At 46.5% G+C, this 23,775-nt stretch overlaps 1 protein-coding gene across 1 annotated transcript in view; it reads right to left on the reverse strand.

Annotated features, from left to right (window-relative positions):
* CYB5R1 (cytochrome b5 reductase 1) overlaps positions 1-23,775 on the reverse strand; it is a 150,222-nt gene that overhangs the window by 113,060 nt on the left and 13,387 nt on the right. The window contains exons 3-4 of the mRNA XM_073669141.1: positions 16,780-16,852; positions 3,502-3,605 (exon numbers count right to left, since the gene is read on the reverse strand). Coding sequence (XP_073525242.1) covers positions 3,502-3,605; positions 16,780-16,852 — 177 coding nt within the window. The remainder of the gene's footprint in view (positions 1-3,501; positions 3,606-16,779; positions 16,853-23,775) is intronic.

Raw genomic sequence — 23,775 nt, forward strand, 5'->3', positions numbered from 1 at the left:
GGGCAGATCAGGTGGTACAAATAACTTTCCTGAAGGGCAGGAGGCAGCCCCCCCCCCCTTGAGCCTCCAGTACCTCACCCTCCAGTTCAGGAAATAACTACCCCTTTCTGTAATATCAGGGCAGGGTTTTCATGGTCACCACCACCAGGGAAGCTCCGTGACAAAGCATCAGCCTTGACATTTTTGACCCCTGGACGAAAAGTGACTTTCTATGCAAATTTTTTCAGTTTTTCTCTCCAGCACCACCTCTGCTGTCAGGACAAAGCGAGAACTGCAGTTTGGCCACAAATGCACCCCTTGTTTATCCAACTCCAGACTACCGAGAGTTAAACGAGTCTCCTTTTGTTTAGAAATTGAAGGACAGGTCCCAACAAAGTGTCCCTTTTTCCCACAAAAAAAACCATACGCCTCTTGTCTTGTGAATCTCCGGGGAGATATATGATGTAGAAACACCCCCTGACTGCATAGGTTCCTCCACCTCCCCCAGTACTGGTTCACCCCCAGACCGCTCCCTTGGCAAAGGTACACAACCCCGACAAGAAGGCCCTGGAGAAGAAGGTTGCAACCATCTATCCAGAAGGCGCCCATCCAGATGTCCCTATACAGCCTCTGCAGCTGTCGCCGATCACGTGCCTTGCCCTACTATCCCTGGCATAAGGCTATAGCTGGGGGTTGAAGGAGATAAGCACTAGTCAACCTCCGCTAACACTCTAAAGACAAAAGGGGAAGACCACACGGGGGAACAACTCAGCTTTAGAAGAACTCCAACAGGGTACACGGCCTCAAGACTCCAGAGAGGACTTGATGCTGCTTCAGCCAAGTTCCAAGTAGAAATGAGTATAACCGGCAACGCCCACCTAGACACACCAGGTATATACACACACAGACTAAAGGGAGGTAGTCGCTGAGTCCTAAACACAGCCTCCAATCTAGGCAGCTGTCTGCATTGCCAAACATGGAGATCTCCTGCAAACCACTGCAGGGTGGCTGTCTGTCACCTCTGACACACCCATGACACATGGCCAAAAAAATTACAAGCAACAAGTCTTTCTATACACAAATGTGGCCTTGTTTCAGAATCACAATATTAGTAGAAAGAATTTTGAGTTTCAAAGGTGTACTCCTGAATGGAGCAGAACATCAGCACAACAGAGTTATATACTGAAATGTGGCCTCGTGTCTCTAGACCACACTGTTAGCAAAAAGGATTGATCTGCTGGAAGGTCGATTTCACAGTCACTCAGCATCCTATCTATCTAAACTAGCTGAATGACAAGCAAACGCCTAGCTAACTATTTCACTATCAAGTAGCAGCAGCAGGAACAGCCTCTCTGCTGTTCCCCTTACACTGCCCCTTACTCAACCCCTTACACTGACAAAATGGCACCAAAACAACATGTCTGCTCTTTATATGAAGAGGGACATGTGATATGGCAGAAAATGACACAAGCCCTTGTGTCTGGACTTTGTGGATGGTTCCTGCGCCCTGATTGGCTGCAGGAATCTCCACACATTAAGTTAGGAAAAATAAAATTAAGAATAACAGTCGGCTGCTTCTCTGACCTCTCACCAGCCCCTCCCCTCATCAAACACGTCTTCCCCCTGCTCATCATACAGCAACACTATCCTAGCCAAAGTCCTAAAAAAACACTAGTGGAAACGTGATCATACCACACTTTTGAGTTAAAACGATTTTGAGTTAAAACGCTCAAGGGTACGAACACGAATCCAAATGTGCAATGTTTGTGCTGAATTTGAGATTGACGAATGTTTTCCGAGCAAGTTCACTCATCTCTAATTAAAACCTAGTTTTGTCTCTGCTTCTCGAGCAGGAGATGCAACATACAAGGGCAGTTCACTAGATATAGGAATCCTAGCTGTGGAGTGGGCTTGAGTGAGTCTTGAGATTTGGCCTTTCTATAGAACATCAGTGCTCAAGAATGTAAACAGAGGGGGATTATAGGATGGCTGGTCCGAACGCAGCTGCTGGGCATCTTTGCTAATGCATGTAAATTAGTAAGTACATTTTTTGCCATAATACAACTATTTAAATATATTTTTAAAAGAACGGAAAACCCCTTTAAGCCTTAAGCCTGCCTTAAAGCAACAAGTTTCTATAGTTCCTTGTAATTTGTGTGATGTTTTGTTGGTTACTAGGTTCTGACTCTGATCGTTCCTGTACTATTTCCAAAATTCCTGACTTCAGACATAAATGACTGCTTAGACAATTCATTAGCTTGCCGACAGCTATTACTATCAGAAATTAGTTTAAGGTAAGCAATAGACAATCCATTAGACTTCATCCTATGCTTGAGCCCTTTGCTAAGTCCAGTGATGCAGTGGGTCCAGTATTTGCGTTCTGGCCTGATCATAGCAATGCCTGGTGTTTCTTTTTCGGAAAATAATATGATTTTTATATTTATAGTTTTATCTGTAATTTAAGGTTTAGGCTATGTGCCCACGATGCAGAAATGCTGCATATTTTTTCCGCTTCCCCCTGGCAGGAAAAACGCATGCGGTCACATGACTCAATGATGTCATGGCAGGTCCTTCACAACACCGCAACCCATAGAGCAGACCAGACAGAGGGGAGAAAACACCAGGAGGACATCGGAAGGTAAGTATAATCTTTATTTTTTATTTTAAATTCTTTTTTTTTACAGTTTCTATGGTACCCAGGTCTGGATGAGAGTCTCCTCCCCTCCAGACCTGGGTACCATCCGCACATTGAACAGTGTAATGTCCGCTTGTGCAGATGCAGTGATGCGGATGTCACGCAGTCCAATGCAAATCAATGGCGCCGATTACGCTGCGTGTCCGCAAAATTAATGGACATGCTGCAGATTTTTGAGCGCAGCATAAATGCTGCGGAAAAATCCGCAGCATGGGCATTGACATTGCGGCTTGTCATTGGGGAAGGATTACCAAGCGTTTCCCAAGCGTTTGCGCTGCGTAAATTCCGCAGCATAAACGCTTGGAAAATGCTTCGTGGGCACACAGCCTTACTGCCACTTCCTAGCAGTAATGCTGTCAAGGTGTTACAAGTAACTGTATTATTACTATGCTTACATCGTGGATCTCAGGTTACTGGACTAAAACACAATGGATCTGGAAGTAACGTGAACACAGAAATGCAGCCAAGAATAGAGGTTTGACCAAAACAGCAAACAACGAACAATAAGTAAAATAAATCAGGCGCCTGAGCATCAACTAAACAGAAACAGCAAGACAATAAAATGTTGGGTATAATTTCATCATATATTTAATTAATTAATCCTCACCCCCTCCTGAAATAAAAAACAAGAACAAAATTATTAACTGGTAAAATAAACAATATAACTTAATGTACTAAATGAAGAAATAGAGGAAGTTAATATAACAAAACAATCAATTACATGAATATTCAAATCTTACATTTATTTTAAGTCAATTGAGTGTTGTAAGTGGAGCAGCTACTCTATAGGAAGACATCTATTGGTAATTGACAATATAAAAAATTACCTTTACTATCAGATCAAAATATCCTTTATGCTCACAGCACAATGGAGTGTAGGGTCTAACCACAAGATTGCCATTTATTTTAGCTGATAGGTAGACACAGTTACCTGTGAGAAAAAAATGAAAGAAAGAATTATGTCATTTTAAAATATATACAGAGATTGAAATGAGTATTGAACACGTCACCAATTTTCAAAGTAAATATATTGTCCTATTGACATGACATTGTCACCAGATGTTGGTAACAACCCATCCAATCCACACAGGCAAAGAAATCAAACTGTAGATGTCCATAAATTAAGTTATGTGTAATGGATGGAAACAGCAGTTAAATTTGGATGATTATGGCTTGTGTCCAAGTTACAAATACTGACAGAACAACAGTATTAATGCCTGTAATAAACTACCGTAAGTGCTTTTTCCCATTAAATTTGCCGCACAGCCCTCTCTCATGAAAAAAAGGTTGTATGGTTATGAGTACCATATTCAGAAATTCTGAGTTAATAGACAGGAATCCACTGTTCCGGACCCTCTTCTTTTTGATGAGAGAGGTTTTAAGGAGCAACTATCATTCAAGAGGACTTGGAATTTTCATCCATTACACGGACAAACTGTTAGAACCCTCCTGTTTGTTTTTTCCATCTTGTGTTTTGCAGTTGTAGCACCCTGAGGATTCGGCTGCTACAGGGGTATTACACCTCAAGCCAGAGGTGTGGTATTCCACTCCCGGGTAAGGATGGAGTGTGGAACTGAGCTAGTAGGCTGCATGCACTACATACATCCCATTTCCGGGGGACAGAACTACGGTACTCCCACCAAGTTTATGTGCAGGTACGACAGCGTATGTCCCTGGCTGGAGTGGGAGGGGGGTGGAACATCCCAGTAGTGTAGGGGCAGATAGGGGGAGTAGTCTGGGTAAAGATAGGAGCTCATTGGGTGGTGGTCACCTGAGCTCACACATAGAGGGAGTATATAAGGTGGGCACCATCTTAGAACAGGGTTCAGTCAGAGTTTAGCCTGAGGAGCAGAGCAGAGGAGCTCAGCCAGGAGGGCTGACAGGGAGCTGTGGCTCCGGCTGGGCCCAGCTCCAGAGCAGAGCCTGCAGAGGGAGAGAGGAGAAAAGAAGGACCCAGAGAGGAGACAAGAAGGGAACCCCAAGATCCCAGAATAAAGACAAAAGGGTGAAGGGTTGGCGGACAAGGGTACTGGATCCCAAGCTGGCAGAGGCCAAAACCAACCTTAGCCAGGAACCGGAGGTCGTGGTCAGGATCTGCCACGACCCTCACCAAATCCACTAGAAAGGCACACCGAGCATAGGGTCAGGGAGCCCAGAGGAGGCTTGACCACCAAGAGACCCGAGGGAGCCGGCCAAAAGTGGATCCCTGGTGGGAACGGCCAGAGGAAGGGAGAGTCAGAAAGGAGCTCAGGACCACGCTCCGGAATTGCCTGGGGGTTGGCCGAGTCCAGGACCTGGTGAACGCAGCACGGCTCGGGTGGTCACTCAAGGCCAGAGTGACCAAGAGAACACCAGTAAGTAAAAACCCTGAACTGCATCTCCTGACTCTGAGTCTTCTTTCTGCATCATCACAACCCCCATCATCCACACCTGCTGCCCTGAGGCCATACCCCTCCCGTTGGGGGTTATACCATCACTGCTGCACATATACCACCGGCCTCAGCGGACTGCTCTGCAGCGGCGGCGTCAAAGCCGCACTCAACGGGTGGCGTAGTCGACAATCAAGTTAACATCTACTGCCATAGACTGCCACTTAGTTTGACACCCTGGGCACGGACCGGGTCACCGCCACAAGGACTACTACACCTATCCAGATCCGGCTCCGGGTATCCCCTGAACATGGCCCAGGGGGCGCGTCAACTTTTGGCGTAGTCGGCAGGATCTCGTGCCCGCAACCACCGGGTACTGCGTGCCTGAAGAAAAGTTCACATTTACCTCAAAAAGAAGTCTCCCGCCGGTTCCGGAGGGTCCCCGCCATCGGACGCCATCTCGGATCGGTTCCCGCCGGTTGCCCGCCATTTGCAGCTTTTTCCCGCCATCCACAGAGTTTCCCGCCACTGGGAGGCGATTCCCGCCATCTTGGACAGTTTCCCGCCCTGGCAGAGCGGACGCCATTATGGGCGTGCCAGAGGGTGGTAAGAGACGACCTCCCATCGTGGGCCAGGACCAAGAGTGGCGCCAAAAACGAAGACCGCCCCCACCAGCAGAGACTGCAATGATTGAGATGTCCATCAGCGTGGGGGGTCTGCCCCTGGAACTGACAATCACCAAGTTGCCCCAGGACCGCCCTCAGTATGGGCGTATACAGAACAAAGGAGAGAAGATGGGTGCAGCCTGGAGGAGTCTGGAGGAGCCGTACTCGGAGATGGAGGGAGAGGCAGGCAGCACCGACCCAGTGGTCAGGAGCCTGTTGCAAGCGACAACCCCAGAAGGCCTGGTGGAGATCCTGGCGCAGCTCCCCAGAGATCGGGAGCATGCACGGACCGCACTGGAGGGCTTGGCTCAAAGGATGGCCCGAGTGCAGCGGGACGTACTGGCTGCATGGAGCAGAGAGATGGCCCAGCAGGCTGGAACCCGCCAGCGAAGCACGCCACCCACAACAAGGAGCATGTCCGCCTCTGAGGACGGTGCAGGAGGGACGACGGCCGGAGACGACGCCGCGGAGGGAGTTGAAGAAAAGGGAGCAGGTAATGGGGACGACAACACCTGCCCCAACTCCCCGTCGCAGAGCCCGAGACCCCACTCACCACTCACGTTGCTGCATCGTCACCGCTCCAAGCTAGGCCTCAAGCGGCAGGAGCCGCGACCACGCCCCCTGTGACGTCACGCGCCTCAACCCTGAGCGCGGCCAAGCAGGAGACGCCACCGGCCTGGTCGCAAGGCCGAGTACCCCCGGGCGCCGCAGTACCAACAGCGCCCTCTACCTCCACTGAGCCACCGGCCTGGTCGCTGGGCCAAGTAACCCCGGGCGCCGCCGTCTTCACGGTGCCCTTTACATTCAGGGTGCCCCAAGCCTGGTCGCAAGGCCTGGTGAACCCGGGCGCCGCCACCACAACAGCGCCCTCAACGTCCACAGCGCCACACCTGGGTGATGAGGTCACCTTTACCCGGCACCAGTGTGCCAAAGGACCCTATGCACTTCATGTACATCGCCTGACGGAAGAGGAGTTGCGGTGTGAGGAAGGTCAAGAGGACCCGGACGGGTCTGAAGCCTACCCTCAGGAAGGAGCAGGAGGGCATCGTCACCATTAAGAGGTGAACTGAAACTGTAAAATAGTTACCCGTAAGGGTATCTGCCATGCTGCTAATTTAAATATGTTCCCCGTTGGGACAAGTGTGAACTGTTCCAGTGTGTCCCATCTCCCCACAGGCTGAGGACTGTGAGCAGCCATCCCTTTTCCCCACTGGCCGAGGACTGAGAGCGGCCATACCTCCCCTTGTATATAGTTGCGCTTTCTAAGGCGCCCCCTACTGGTTTTATAGGAAAGCTGTGTTTTTCTTGAAGAGACTGTGGCACTTCCCTGGTCACAATTTGCACAAGTGGCCAGAGGTCAAAAATGTTTTATAGGAAAAGTTTTATTATGCTGAAAGAGTTAATATTATTATATGATGTGTCCGTAACATTTGATGCTGGTAACATTATAAGTAAGAAGTACCTCCCATAAAGGGATGATTGAAGGATAATGTTTATAATGTTTTATATGTTTATGATGTTTTGAAAAAATTGTATGTTTTTGGATGTTTATTCTTTTACAGCCCGAGGACGTGCTGTGATTTACCAGGGGGGAATGTAGCACCCTGAGGATTCGGCTGCTACAGGGGTATTACACCTCAAGCCAGAGGTGTGGTATTCCACTCCCGGGTAAGGATGGAGTGTGGAACTGAGCTAGTAGGCTGCATGCACTACATACATCCCATTTCCGGGGGACAGAACTACGGTACTCCCACCAAGTTTATGTGCAGGTACGACAGCGTCTGTCCCTGGCTGGAGTGGGAGGGGGGTGGAACATCCCAGTAGTGTAGGGGCAGATAGGGGGAGTAGTCTGGGTAAAGATAGGAGCTCATTGGGTGCTGGTCACCTGAGCTCACACATAGAGGGAGTATATAAGGTGGGCACCATCTTAGAACAGGGTTCAGTCAGAGTTTAGCCTGAGGAGCAGAGCAGAGGAGCTCAGCCAGGAGGGCTGACAGGGAGCTGTGGCTCCAGCTGGGCCCAGCTCCAGAGCAGAGCCTGCAGAGGGAGAGAGGAGAAAAGAAGGACCCAGAGAGGAGACAAGAAGGGAACCCCAAGATCCCAGAATAAAGACAAAAGGGTGAAGGGTTGGCGGACAAGGGTACCGGATCCCAAGCTGGCAGAGGCCAAAACCAACCTTAGCCAGGAACCGGAGGTCGTGGTCAGGATCTGCCACGACCCTCACCAAATCCACTAGAAAGGCACACCGAGCATAGGGTCAGGGAGCCCAGAGGAGGCTTGACCACCAAGAGACCCGAGGGAGCCGGCCAAAAGTGGATCCCTGGTGGGAACGGCCAGAGGAAGGGAGAGTCAGAAAGGAGCTCAGGACCACGCTCCGGAATTGCCTGGGGGTTGGCCGAGTCCAGGACCTGGTGAACGCAGCACGGCTCGGGTGGTCACTCAAGGCCAGAGTGACCAAGAGAACACCAGTAAGTAAAAACCCTGAACTGCATCTCCTGACTCTGAGTCTTCTTTCTGCATCATCACAACCCCCATCATCCACACCTGCTGCCCTGAGGCCATACCCCTCCCGTTGGGGGTTATACCATCACTGCTGCACATATACCACCGGCCTCAGCGGACTGCTCTGCAGCGGCGGCGTCAAAGCCTCACTCAACGGGTGGCGTAGTCGACAATCAAGTTAACATCTACTGCCATAGACTGCCACTTAGTTTGACACCCTGGGCACGGACCGGGTCACCGCCACAAGGACTACTACCCCTATCCAGATCCGGGCTCCGGGTATCCCCTGAACATGGCCCAGGGGGCGCGTCACAGTCACGTGACCATCTGCCTTTATATTCCAGCTCCACCCTTTTGGCTGTGCTGGACTTCAGTGTTTGACTGTTTCTCTAGCCAGGTGCTTCTGTGCCTTTCTCTCTCAGTTCGCTTGGTCCTTCTTGGACTTCTAGTACCTTTTTGTCTGTTTATCTTTTTGTGTTCTGCAACAACTTCTATGTTTAGGAGGTGTCCCATTTTTGTTCCAGTCCTTAGTTCTTTTAGGGACCTCTCCCCTTATGCTATAGGTCTTCGTTCAGACTAGCCGAGGACTAGGCGGGTCTGTTCGCTAGGAACAGGCAGCCCTCTACATCGTAGGGATTCAGCTTAGTCTTACTGTAGGGATAGCTTTCCCCTCTCTTTCCTTAGTACTTTTTGCAGATCATAACACAAACCTCTAAGTTCAGTAAGGAGCATGTTGTACCAGACTCCCAACAGAGTACTGTGTTGTTTAAATATGCCACAAATGTCCACCTCTACAAGATGAAGAATGTGGCCCCAGATGACTAAGAAATTAATTACAACTAGAGTGCTCCTTTATCGTTCAAATTTGCTTGTCCTTGTTATTAGCAGCAATATGATTTCAACTGCTCATCCTCTGCTGGAAATCAGCATTGTTCTATCTTTAACTGCTAGCCCGTTGTTTGGCATAAGCTGCAGTGTGGCTATGATTGTGCCCGTTCTCAGAGGCTGCTTTTGGGCACCTCCCCAAAGGGCAGCGCTATGAGAGGCATGAAAGTCTCTGATCAGTTTGGAAGCATGCATTTTGTGAACAGGATCCAACAATTTTTTATATCCAAAACCATTACAGGCACTCAGATATTGAAAGCTCCCATAATAGCATACAGTATAGAATCTTCTCCATATCATATTTTTCAAAATAAATAAGGACAGCAAGTCAAGTAATGGTCAACTTGCCATTGGACAAATGGATTACACATGAAAAACTGGACAGATGAACAATAAAGATGGTAATTGAAACTTGAATATGATAGAACTGATTTACCTGATGATGAAGTAAGGCTCAATATGTCTTGATGCCAGTTTATTAGGAACTAGATGGTGGCCCGATTCTAATGCATCGGGTATTCTAGAATAGGTATGCGGCCGATGGGGCGCAATTAGCAGAGCGGTGTTTAAATTTTGCGCCAAAATCGCTGATTGGTCACGTTCGGCAACCGCGACCAATCAGCAAAGCGGTGTTTAAATTTGGCGGCAATATTGGTGATTGGTCGCGGGCGGCGGCCGCGACCAATCAGCGAACCGTGTTAGTGAGGACTGGAGAGCGTGTTTAAATTTGGCACCAAAATTGCTGATTAGTCACGACCAATCAGCAGAGCGGTGTTTAAATTTGGCGCCAATACTGCTGATTGGTCGAGGCCGCCGGCTGCGACCAATCAGCGACTTTGGGGCCAAATTTAAACCCCGCTCTGCATCGCTCTGCTGATTGGTCGAGGCCGGCGACCGCGACCAATCAGCAGAGCGTTGTTTAAATTTGGCGGCAATCATCAGAGCGGTGTTTAAATTTGGCGCCAATCTCGCTGATTGGACGCGTCTGGCGTCCGCGACCAATGAGCAGAGCGTTGTTTAAATTTGGCGCCAAGCTCGCTGATTGGTCGCGGCTGGCGTCCGCGACCAATTAGCACAGCAGTGTTTAAATGTCGCGGCAAGATCGGTGATTGGTCGCGGCCGCTATTTAAATGTGGCGCCAAAATCGGTGATTGGTCGCGGGCAGCGGCCGGGACGAATCAGCAGAGCGGTGTTTAACTTTAGCGCCAAGATCACTGATTGGTCGCGCTGTCAGCACGAGACCAATCAGCGAATCGTTTTGGTGAGGAGCGGGGAGCGGAATCGTATTAGTGAGGAACGGGGAGCGCCGCTGCCTGTGCGGGTACTTCCGCTGCGAGAAGCCGGGACATGAGCGACTGCTCGCAGCAGAAGTATCCCGACCCGCAGCGCCGCTCCCCGGTCCTCCCTTCACACCCTAGCCGCAGATGTCTCCACAGTATCCGCATAGTGTTACAAAGGACCGGACATTTGTGTGAAAAATCACTGATTGGTCGCTACCGGTGCCCGCGACCAATCACCGATTTGGGCGCCAAATTTAAATATCGGCCGCGACCAATCACCGATCTTGGCTCCACATTTAAACACCTCTGTGCTGATTGGTCGCGGCCGATATTTGAATTTGGCGCCCAAATCCGCGATTTTTAACACAAATGTCCGGACTTTTGTAACACTATGCGGATACTGTGGAGACATCAGCGGCTAGGGTGTGAAGGGAGGACCGGGGAGCGGCGCTGCGAGTCCGGATACTTCTGCTGCGAGCAGTCGCTCATCTCCCTGCTTCTCGGAGTGGAAGTATCCGCACAGGCAGCGGCGCTCCCCGGTCCTCACTAATACGATTCCGCTCCCCGCTCACCAATACGATTCGCTGATTGGTCGCGCTCTCCGCACGCGACCAATCAGTGATCTTGGCGCTAAAGTTAAACACCGCTGTGCTGATTGGTCGCTGACGCTGTGCGCGACCAATCACCGATTTGGGCGGTACATTTAAATAGCGTCCGTGACCAATCAGTACAGCGGTGTTTAAATGTGGAGCCAAGATCGGTGATTGGTCGCGGCCGATATTTAAATTTGGCGCCGAAATCGGTGATTGGTCGCGGGCAGTGCCTGCGACCAATCAGCGTTTTTTAACACAAATGTCCGGACCTTTGTAACACCATGCAGATACTGTGGGGACATCAGCGGCTAGGGTGTGAAGGGAGGACCGGGGAGCGGCGCTGGGGGTCTGGATACTTCTGCTGCGAGCGCCCGCTCATGTCCCGGGTTCTCGGAGCGGAAGTATCTGCACAGGCAGCGCCGCTGACATCCATGCGGCTAGGGCGTGAAGGGAGGACCGGGAAGCGGCGCTGCGGGTCCAATTGGTCTCGGCCGCTATTTAAATGTGCCGCACAAATCGTTGATTGGTCGCGGACTTGGCCCGCGACCAATCACTGATCTTGCGGCCAAAGTTAAACACTACTGTGCTGAATGGTCGCGGACGCTGCCCGCGACCAATCACCGATTTGGGCGCCAAATTTAAATATCGGCCGCGAGCAATCACCGATCTTGGCTCCACATTTAAACACCGCTGTGCTGATTGGTCGCGGACGATATTTAAATTTGGCGCCCAAATCGGTGATTGGTCACGGGCTGCGCCAGTGACCAATCAGCGATTTTTAACACAAATTTCCAGACCTTTGTAACACCATGCGGATACTGTGGGGAGATCAGCGGCTAGGGTGTGAAGCGAGGACCGGGGAGCGGCGCTGCGGGTCGGGATACTTCATCTGCGAACGCCCGCTCATGTCCCGGGTTCTTGCAGCGGAAGTATCCGCACAGGCAGCGCTGCTGACATCCAATTGGTCGCGGACGCTATTTAAAATTGCCGCACAAATCGGTGATTGGTCGCTGTCTTGGCCCGCGACCAATGACTGATCTTGGCGCCAAAGTTAAACACTATTGTGCTGATTGGTCGCGGACACCGACCGTGACCAATCACCGATTTGGGCGCCAAATTTAAATATCGGCCGTGACCAATCACCGATCTTGGCTCCACATTTAAACACCGCTGTGGTGATGGGTCGCGGCCGATATTTAAATTTGGCGCCCAAATCGGTCATTGGTCGCGGGCAGCGTCGGCGACCAATCAGCACAATAGTGTTTAAGTTTTGCGCTAAGATCAGTGATTGGTCGGGTCCGAAGACCGCGACCAATCATCGAATCGTCTTGGTGAGGACCGGGGAGCTGCGCTGCCTGTGCGGGTACTTACGCTGCGAGAACCCGGGACATGAGCGGGCGCTCGCAGGAGAAGTGTCCCGACCCGCAGCGCCGCTCCCCGGTCCTCCCTTCCGCATGGAGGTCAGCGGCGCCGGCGGTCCTTCTGCTGCTACCGGCCGGGAGATGAGCGCCTCGCGGCGCTCATCTCCCGGCTGCATCTCCGTCCCGCAGATGGGTCCGGCGGTCGGGTTCCTTCTGCTGTTGCCGGCCGGGAGATGAGTGCCTCGCGCCGGTCATCTCCCGGCTGCATCGCCGCTCAGCTCGGTCCCGCAGATGAGCCGCTAACGGCCGCCATCTTTTTTCTGAAATCCCCCGGCGCTGATTGGCCGCTGCCGGACCAATGAGCGACGCGGGATTTCCCAGACAGACAGACAGACAGACAGACAGGATAAGACGATTATATATATATAGATGGAGTGGAAAAGAGAGAAAATTTTGTATGGGTAACTATTCACTGAAATATAGGTAAACCTTCAAGTGTTTGGTTTGTTTTTTCAATGGTTTGTGGACATACTATATCACAGGTTTTCCTATTTGGCCCATTAGGAAAATCATGCATGCGGTCAAATTACATCATGTCTCCGATTTGAAAGCACAAAGTTTCAGTTTTGGAAGAAAATAAGAACATCTTTGTATTGCTTGCCTATCTCAGAGGAGGACCTTGAGAAAGCAATTTTAAGAAGAGGCAAAAGATCAGGAAAGATAGCAAGTAGGTTCGTGTCTTGCAAAATAGGAATAGTCTAAAATAGTCTAAAAATTTGATAAAGGATGATGTGTAATATAGAAAGAGAATTAGGAAAAGTAAAGTGTCAGTCGAGTCTGGCGAGTTCCCAACTGCTTGCAGTTCTAAGGTACTCTAAATTATGTGGTCCTTTTCTAACATAAATAGGTCAACTGCTTCTTCCTATTGCTAGCTATAAATTACCTATCTTTGGTGGTATTAAATTCATCAATAAATGGTAGGGTAGGCTTTGGGTAACTGGGCACTATACCAGAAGTAAATCTTCTTGAGATCACCAAAAGCTTCTTGAGCAGGTTTTGATGAAGAAAGACAGTCCATAGTGGTTAAACAATAGCGTAGAATAAACGTTCCATAGAAGTTAGTGAAACCTAAAAATTTTAACTTCCTTTTGACAGGATGGAGTCAACCACTGTTGACTGTCAACTTTTCACGGGTCTTTCTTTATTTCTTGACTGGAAAGAATGAAATAGAGGAATTCCTCATTGTCGGAATGAATCTTACATTTTACAGGTTTAGTGCTTTGCAACAATGCAGAAAAGATGAGTTGTCAAGATAACCTTCAAAAATATTGAGTAAATCTCAAAAAATGTCCTTAACAAATGTTTCTAGGTGGAACTGTAGAGCTGGAATTACAGAGGTTAAAAAAGCATTAACAGGTGTTCAAAATGCCTCTGTTGCGTTCTCAGATGCAGGCAAGGTTATAAAAATCTGTCAGGTCACATTTAGGGAAAATATTGGCAGCCCTTGGTAGTCAATACATGGCCTGAGCCACTTGTCATACCTGCACATGTTTGCCCTCCAATTCTTTGAGTATGACAGGTATTCTATCCTCCTGCTCAGTGAGTCCATAGAGTGCCCTCAAAACCTTCAATTGATTCAAAACAACTATACTTTTCAATGGCTTGGTGATACTGCAACACTGAAAATAAACTAAGCAGACCTGAAAGAACTTGTAAGCTATCTCAAATGCCTCAACTTGGACTAGTGTAGAATAGAATGAACAGTCCTCAATGAATTTGATTTGTCTGAAGAGGAGCTGTACTGAGGATTTACACCTTGAAGAATTGTTTCTGTATTGACTGAAGCACCAAGCTGGGACAATGGTTGACTGAAACCTTATGGAGTTGGCACAGGCTAACCCTGGTTATGAAATCAAAGAATCCTCTATTCTTCACCTTCAACTCCCAGAAAAGGTTTGAACTTTGCTGGAAAGATTCTCAAGTTGCAGTTCCTAAGGTGGTCAGGTTGCAGACAATAGGAATTTGTGGTAAAAAAGATCTAGATCAGTAATAGGTTGGCAGATTCAGGAACAGTTGAAGAAATTGAGTAACAGGACCAGACCAGGTTCAAGTCAGAGGTTGGCAAAGATCTGCTGCTGGTAGCTCCATTTGTAATTGCCTACCAATGATATCCCAGATGTGCTTAATGGGAAATAAGTCCAGAGATGCTGCAGGCCATAGTAGAACGTTTAGGCCACGCAGGCTGCTCACAGTAGCACAAGTAACACCTTGGAGAGATCGTTCTACAGCTTGTTCCACCACTTAATCAATATAATGCTGAGCTGCAAGTGTACCTTTAGTGAAAACTAGAAGGGTCTGGCTACTGTACATTATGCCAACCGACACCATAATCCCCGAAGTAATAGTGGTGTGACATGTTTTCAGACTGCCTCTTTATAGCATTGCCCACATGGTCTTCAGTCCTCAGCTATCATTGTATCCAAGACAAAAGCAGGACTCATCATTGCAGATAATAGACCTCTAGCCTTCATTGATGTCTTGCTCTCTCTCTGTACCATGATAGCCATTGAGAAATGAAAAATCAATGGAACACCTGTAGTTGGATGTTGGTTCATCGCCCAAAATGGATCAATCATAGAACCAGTGGTACAGTCATTTCTCCAATGTTTTCCAAATAACGTCAGGCTTCATGTTGCTAGTGCTAGCATGAGCAACCTGTGTGACCTAAATGTGCTACCATGGCTTGCAGCATCTCCAGACTTGTCTCCCATCAACCACATAGGCAGTATAATTATTAAACAAATACAACTGCTTCTCAAACTTTTAAGGGTATTCCTAAGAGTCAAAAGATAAGGTTGAAGAATATGCAGTGATGATACTGAATATTACTGGAACATGGAAAAAAAAAAGTTTGTGAAAAGGGGATACCATGAAAAGGATGTACTGCAGATTGGAAAAGAGGTAGGCAAAATGTCAGTCACAACAGCAAGACTACCTAGGACTAAGCAGAACGATGAGTCTCCATTGAATATATCTAGTTATGATAGACACTCTGGGATGATTAAACATACTATCTGAAAATACTGAGGTTTACTGGCTAGCGATCTTTAATATTAAATTGATCTTTACAACAACCCCACTATATGTTTATCGCAAGGGGAAAGAGCTTTCTAATTATGTAATTAGAGCAGACACCATTAAACCTAAAGTGTCCAGACAAACTTTCTTGTATTGTTGTTCTTTTTTGTAATTTATTGTTTTTGTATGATGTATGTGTATTTATTCTGACATTTGGTATAATATGTGGTCATATAATAATCACTATATCAGGGACATCCAAGAGATATTACGTATGCCCCCGAAATGTCGCAACAGGTACTTTTCTGCATGCGAAATCTCCATCCATGACGTCTCCATGAAAGGCTGGTGGCGCCTACAGCTTCTGTATCCCACTTCACGGAATTGATGTAATCTTCTGGATTATTTTATAGGATTTACTGATAGAACCACTCCAGAAAGTCATATATCCAGCAAGTATTTGCAATATTTTTATGCAATATCAGTGAAATGTTACCAATTGTATCTATATGTAAGTAAAATAATAGCAATTTTTGAAAACCATTCAGACTTGTGTCCCTTCATTATGTGTCTTTTGTGAATGTATTTCATGTGGATTTGGGAGCCAGCTTATCCACATTTTTTACACAGCTGTCACGTCACTGTTTAATAATTTATTCCATATAGAATTGAAAGCACCAATCTTTTTTAATTCATTGAGGATGTTTCTTCTTTATTCTTTCTGTCATATTTTAATCATTACAATAAAAGTTCTTGCTTAATGTTTAGTAAAGAGTACTTGTTCAGTTCACGTGCCCTTTTTTGACTCTGAATTGCATGGCTCTGCTGTTCCAAGGTGCCTATACGCACATCCTGTTCCACTGTTCCTTGTTTAATCTAGCATGTCCAGCTCCATTGATGCTCAATGTCGACTGGCTAATTTAGCTCTTCTGTTCTTCATGCTGTATGGTTATCCTGCTCTGCTATATCTCCCTGCACCAACGCTTCCAGGCCACAAAGTTCATCCAGACCTACGGCTTAATAAATCGATCTTACCAGATGAGCCATAACAGCACCATTTTCTCTGACAGTACACTACCGAAGTGTCAATAAAGGAGACATGTATTCAAAGTAGCATACAATGTGACTACAAATATGTGCCATGTTGAGAAATATTGAAGTCTGCTGAATTGTGAATTCAGTGCACCAATGTTAGAAAATATGCCGCATTTTATTTACTCAGCTTCATATATACTGTAATAAATTTGTCCCTTTCAAGTGAATAGGACAGAAGTACACTACCCAGCACTATGGTCCCTCACAATCTAATGTATGGCCGATCCTGATAATGGGCTATCAATTTAAAATATGATGTTTGAATTAATATCCTTACCAGGTGGAAGTCCCAATGTTTGATTCATGAATGGAAGAGCAAATCGAAATATCCGAGTATTATGATTTATAGCCTGCAATGCAAATAACAGTTAATATGTGGTATGGGTTTCAGTAGATCTGAACATGCTAGAAAGGATATTACAACTAGATTATTACATTCATATAATATGCTGTCAGCTGTTGGAGGAGGGGGTGACAACCCTCACTGTCGTTGCTTGATGAATGGTAAGGTAAGGAATTATGGCATTCAATGGAAGTGCATTGAGCTGTAGGGTGCATTGCTGCAAAAGGGGAAAAAAACAAAACAAAAAACCTCTTTAAATCTTAGTTTGCGAGTGTGAACGAGCTGAGTGTGACTGGAGCGTAAGTGCGAACGAAAGTAAGTGTGTGACTTGTTTTTCAGTGAAGAGGTATTTGGGAATCCTGCAGAAAATACCTGTGTGAATTGCTGTGAGTTGCTTAATTGTGACCTGCTGAGTGCTTTTCAACCTGTTTAGTTTTATTGGGCTTTTAAAACCTATTTTCTCCTTACAGTTTTACAGTTTCTTAGTTTACTACCTGTGTATTTAAGGGTTAACTACATTGCACTAAAATCCTGAGGTGTAGCTATACTCACAAGGGGTTAATTAAGGGGGAGGGGTCATAATTAAGAGTTTATAAGGGGCAGCTAGTTGGGCATCCAGTCCTTTGGAAGTGCATTGAGCTGTAGGGTGCATTGCTGGAAAAGGGGTAAAAAAAACCAAAAACCCTCTTTAAATCTTAGTTTGCGAGTGTGAACGAGCTGAGTGTGACCGGAGTGTAAGTGTGAACGAAAGTAAGCGTGTGACTTGTTTTTCAGTGACTTTAGATTCAGGGAGTTTGGAAGGGAAGAATTTGGACTGAATTGCTGTCTGTATTTTATTAATTCTTTACTTTTCTTTTTACTTAACATTCTGTCTATTGCAATCCCCATTAGGAAATGAGCTCCATTATTGGCAATGTTATCCAGTGTACATCTTGCCACATGTATGCAATCCTTGAACAGCCGTCGTGGGTGCATACTGCTGTGCGAGATGTGTGCACGTTGTGCGTTTGGAAGCCCAGGTACTGGATCTAAATGAGCAGCTGGCAACACTGAGATCCATTGACAATATGGAAAGGAGTCTTCTGCTCACTGAGCAGCTGCTCACTGGGGTAGATGTGGGGGAGGGTGGTAGTAGGGAGCTGTAGGACAGTGAGGCCGCTAGTTGGGTGACAGTTAGAAGGGGGGTAGAGGGAAGAGTGCCAGGGAGGCTAGTCCTGATCTGGCACACCCCAATAAGTTTGCAAAGTTGGCAGATGAGGGGAGTGACGGTACAGGGGTAGCACTGCTGCAGCAAGTCATGTCCCCTGAAAGCTGGAGGAGTGTCAGCTCCAGTAAAGAGGGAAATGGGGAGCAGGGCAGGCCAGGCAGGTGCTGGTAGTGGGGGACTCAATTATTAGGGGAACTGATAGGGCAATTTGTCACAAAGACAGGGATCGTCGAACAGTGTGCTGCCTACCTGGCGCTCGAGTCCGGCACATCGCTGATCGGGTTGACAGATTACTGGGAGGGGCTGGTGAGGATCCAGCGGTCATGGTGCACATTGGCACAAATGACAAAGTTAGAGGTAGGTGGAAGGTCCTTAAAGATGATTTCAGGGAATTAGGCTGCAAGCTGAAAGCAAGGACCTCCAAGGTGGTATTCTCTGAAATACTACCGGTACCATGTGCCACGCCAGAGAGGCAACGGGAGATTAGGGAGATAAATAAGTGGCTCAAGAACTGGTGTAGGAAGGAGGGATTTGGGTTCCTGGAGAACTGGGCCGACTTCTCAGTTGGCTACAGACTCTACGCTAGGGACCGGCTGCACCTCAATGGGGAGGGTGCAGCTGTGTTGGGGGAGAAAATGGCTAGAAGGTTGGAGGAGTGTTTAAACTAGGGATTGGGGGGGGAGGGTATTCATTTTATAGGTGGGGATAGTGCAGATAGTGACCTGGGCACAAATAAAGAAATTGGGGGTGGGGTTAGAACAGTCAATAAAGTAAGAAGGAATAGAGGTACAGAGAGATACATAAAATGCATGTACACTAATGCCAGAAGCCTCACCAACAAAATGGAGGAATTAGAATTAATTTTGTTGGAAAATAATTATGACATGGTAGGGATATCTGAGACGTGGCTGGACGAGAGCCATGACTGGGCAGTTAATTTACAGGGCTATAGTCTGTTCAGAAATGACCGTACAAGCAAGCGAGGGGGGTGTGTGTGTGTGTTTATATGTAAAATCATCCTTAAAACCCATCTTGCGGGAGGATATATGTCAATATAATGAAAATGTAGAGTCCGTGTGGGTGGAGATAAGGGGAGGGGGAAAAAATAATAAATTACTGATAGGGGTTTGTTATAAGTCTCCAAAGATAATGGAAGTAGCGGAGAATATCCTCGTAAAGCAAATAGATGAAGCAGCGACTCAAGGAGAAGTCATTATTATGGGAGACTTCAACTACCCTGAAATACATTGGGGGACAGAAACCTGTAGTTCAAGCAAAGGTAATAGGTTTTTGACAACTATGAGAGACAATTACCTTTCACAACTGGTTCAGGACTCAACAAGAAGGGGGGCACTGCTAGACCTAATATTAACCAATAGGCCAGACCAATATACGAGTTGGGGGTCACTTGGGTAATAGTGATCACAAAATAATACGTTTTCATGTAACCTTTAATAAGATGTGTAGTAGAGGGGTTGCAAGGACACTAAACTTCAGGAGGGCAAATTTCCAACGGTTGAGAGATGATCTTAGTGCAATAAACTGGGACGATATCCTGAGACATAAAGCTACACAAAGCAAATGGGAGACATTTATTAGCATCCTGAATAGGACCTGTGCACAATATATACCCTTTGGGAATAAACATGCTAGAAATAGGAGGAAACCACTATGGCTAAATAGAGCTGTAAGGGGCGCAATAAGTGACAAAAAGAAAGCATTTAGAGAACTAAAGCAAGTAGGTAGTGATGAGGCATTAAATAAATATAGAAAATGAAATAAATTCTGTAAAAACCAAATCAAGGCAGCAAAGATTGAGGCAGAGAGAATCATTGCCAGAGAAAGTAAAAATAACCCCAAAATATTCTTAAACTACATGAATAGTAAAAAACTAAACAATGATAGTGTTGGCCCCCTTAAAAATAGTCTGGGGGAAATGGTGGCTGAGGATGAGGAAAAAGCCAATATGCTAAATGATTTTTTTTCAACCGTATTTACACAAGAAAATCACATGATAGAAAACATGATCAGTGATAACAAAAATTCTCCATTAAATGTCACTTGCTTCACCCACCAGGAAGTACGGCGGCGTCTAAAAATCACTAAAGTTGACAAATCCCCGAGCCCGGATGGGATACACCCGCGAGTACTGCAGGAATTAAGTAACGTCATAGATAGACCATTATTTTTAATCTTTAAAGATTCCATAATAACAGGGTCTGTACCACATGACTGGTGTATAGCAAATGTGGTGCCAATATTCAAAAAGGGGACAAAAACTGAACTTGGAAATTATAGGCCAGTAAGCTTAACCTCTACTGTGGGTAAAATCCTGGAGGGTTTCCTAAGAGATGCTATACTAGAGTATCTGAAGAAGAATAACCTCATGACCCAATATCAACATGGGTTTACGAGGGACCGTTCCTGTCAAACTAATCTGATCAGTTTTTATGAGGAGGCAAGTTCTGGACTGGACCAAGGAAATGCAGTGGATGTTGTGTATATGGACTTTTCAAAAGCTTTTGATACGGTTCCACACAAAAGGTTGATACATAAAATGAGAACAATGGGGATAGGGGAAAATATATGTATGTGGGTTAAGAATTGGCTCAGTGATAGGAAACAAAGGGTGGTTATTAATGGAAAGCACTCAGACTGGGTCTCAGTTAACAGTGGGGTACCACAGGGGTCAGTATTGGGCCCTCTTCTTTTTAACATATTTATTAATGACCTTGTAGGGGGCATACAGAGTAATATTTCAATATTTGCAGATGACACTAAACTCTGCAGGGTAATCAATACAGAGGAGGACAATTTTATATTACAGGAGGATCTATGTAAACTAGAAACTTGGGCTGATAAATGGCAAATGAGCTTTAATGGGGATAAATGTAAGGTAATGCACTTGGGCAGAGGAAACAAAATGTATAATTATATGCTTAATTGTAAAACACTGGGCAAAACTGCAACTGAAAAAGACCTGGGTGTATTGGTGGACGACAAGCTCACGTTTAGTGGCCAGTGTCAGGCAGCTTCTGCAAAGGCAAATAAAATAATGGGATGCATTAAAAGAGGCATAGATGCTCATGAGGAGAACATAATTTTAGCTCTATACAAGTCATTAGTGCGACCACACTTAGAATACTGTGTACAGTTTTGGTCTCCAGTGTATAAAAAAGACATAGCTGAACTGGAGCAGTTGCAGAGAAGCGCGGCCAAGGTTATTAGAGGACTGGGGGGGTCCGCAATACCAAGTCAGGTTATTACACTTGGGGTTATTTATTGTGGAAAAACGAAGGCTTAGGGGTGATCTTATTACTATGTACAAGTATATGAGGGGACAGTAGAAAGACCTTTCTTACTGATCTTTTTACTCTGAGGCCAGAGACGGGGACAAGGGGGCATCTTCTACGTCTGGAGGAAAGAAGGTTTAATCATAATCACAGACGGGGATTCTTTACTGTAAGAGCAGTGAGACTATGTAACTCTTTGTCGCATGATGTTGTAATGAGTGATTCACTACTAAAATTTAAGAAGGGCATGGATGCCTTTCTTGAAAAGTATAATATTACAGGTTATATATACTAGATTCCTTGATAGGGCGTTGATCCAGGGAACTAGTCTGATTGTCGTATGGAGTCGGGAAGGAATTTTTTTCCCCAATGTGGAGCTTAGTGTTTGCCACATGTTTTTTTTTTGTCTTCCTCTGGATCAACATGTTAGGCTATGGGTTGAACTAGATGGACTCAGTCTTCCTTCAACCTTAAAACTATGTTACTATGTAACTATGTTACTTGATAAAATAAACACAAATTATTCAAGAAAATGAATATACAAGTGTTTTGGCTTACATCAGAAATATAACACCCAGAACTGTTAACTGAATCAATTAATCATAGGATGCTGATACAATTAAACCTTGCGGTAGAGCAGGGATCCATGGTGTAGCATCGGCGTCTCTGCCCCCTGCCAGGCAGAGACGCCGTCCCCCTTACCGCTGCGCTCCTGGTCCAGCGTCTTCCAGCCTCCCTGCTGCTGGTGCATGCAGCTTCCCAGGCACTGTGCTTAGGGCGCACGTGCACTCTCTCCCTCTTAAAGGGGCCGCGCGCACCGTCCTAAAAAGTCCCCGGCCAATGGCCGGAGGACTTTCTCTATTTGAAGCACCTCCTCCAATATGGAGGTGCCTGTGCAAGGTTGTTACTCTGTGATTCTTACAGTTGCTTCAGCCCTTATGTCCCTCTGCAAGTCAGTCCTGTCCGCCAGTCTGTTCTTCAGTCCAGCCCGCCAGTCTGACTACTATCCAGCCCGACAGTCTTTCTACAGTCCAGTCCGCCAGTCTGTCTATGGGCTCTGCCCGCCTGCTTACCTGGAAGCACCTGCCTGTTACCTGCCATGCCCGCCAGCCTGCTTACCTGGAAGCACCTGCCTGTTACCTGCCGTGCCCGCCAGCCAGCTTACCTGGAAGCACCTGTCTGTTACCTGCCGTGCCCACCAGTCTGCTTACCTGGAAGCACCTGCCAGTTACCCGTTGTGCCCACCAGCCTGCCTACCCGGAGCACCCGTCAGACTATCAGCCGAATCAGCCTGCTTGTCTATCCGGACCATCCGCTGTACCGGTCAGTTCCTGCCATCTGACTGGTGGGAGTCACCTGCTCTCATACAAAGTCGGTCCCAGAGTGGCACCTGGTCCCCCTGCTCGGTCCCTCCCTGGTTCACGGAGTCGATTGAGCCGCCGTGCAACCTTGGTCAGGCCGAGTAGATACTTAGTCACGCCCCTCTGGCCCCTCCTTGCACCGCAGCACAGAGGTTCCACCACCCGGATCCGTAACACATGGTTTCATGACCTACCACTATCCATTTTTTAGACCATAAGTCACTTTAGACTTGTGGGCACAAGCAGGACATCAGCAGGTACACAATGACATCACCGTGACACTCCTTCTGCGCTAGTGGACTCATCAGGATCTGGGGGTAGTTGAGTATATATATGTATTTTTTATTTTATTTTCTGACTATTACTTTTTGTAGGTGAACTCAATGGATATTATTACTATATATGCAGGGATGCAGGAGCATTATTACTGTTTATGGAGAACTATAATATGATAATACATACGGATTCTCAGGGGACATTATTACTACAGCACATTATTACTATATGTGAGGAATGTGTGGACCAGTATTACTTGATAGACCATGTGGAACAGTACGCCCACCAGGCTGTTCGCTGTAAATGCCACTTCCATAGATCAGCTGCATTTAAGTGGTTAACAGCAGCTGTTAGAGGAAGATCTTAGCTATGTGACACAGCCATTGTCTGCCAGTAATGATGCAAACTGCTAACGAGTAAAAAAATGAAGCATGCAAAAGAGGGATCTTCCATAGTATTAAATATTTATTAACAAGCAAGCCAAACAAAAAAACATTAAAAACATTTAAAAAAGCACAAAAGGCTGTAATAAATAACCTAGACCAAGCTACTATAGAGTTAGATCTAAACTGTTTGTTAATATGATAATTGAGGATACCATCAATGATTCTTATAGCTTTACTGAAAAATTGACAAAGTATGCCCTTTATCTAAATCAATCATGCAAAAGCTTATAAAATACTGTACATCAAATGTAATAAAGTATAAATCAGAGCAATTAGCTGATAGTACCTAAGCCCAACGGGTGATGTGCATTCTTAGAATGAAGAGTTAAATATGAGCGTTGCTCAAG

Source organism: Phyllobates terribilis, unplaced genomic scaffold (assembly GCF_046119375.1).
Source record: "Phyllobates terribilis strain yellow unplaced genomic scaffold, ASM4611937v1 Scaffold_2__4_contigs__length_985480577, whole genome shotgun sequence".
NCBI lineage: Eukaryota > Metazoa > Chordata > Amphibia > Anura > Dendrobatidae > Phyllobates > Phyllobates terribilis.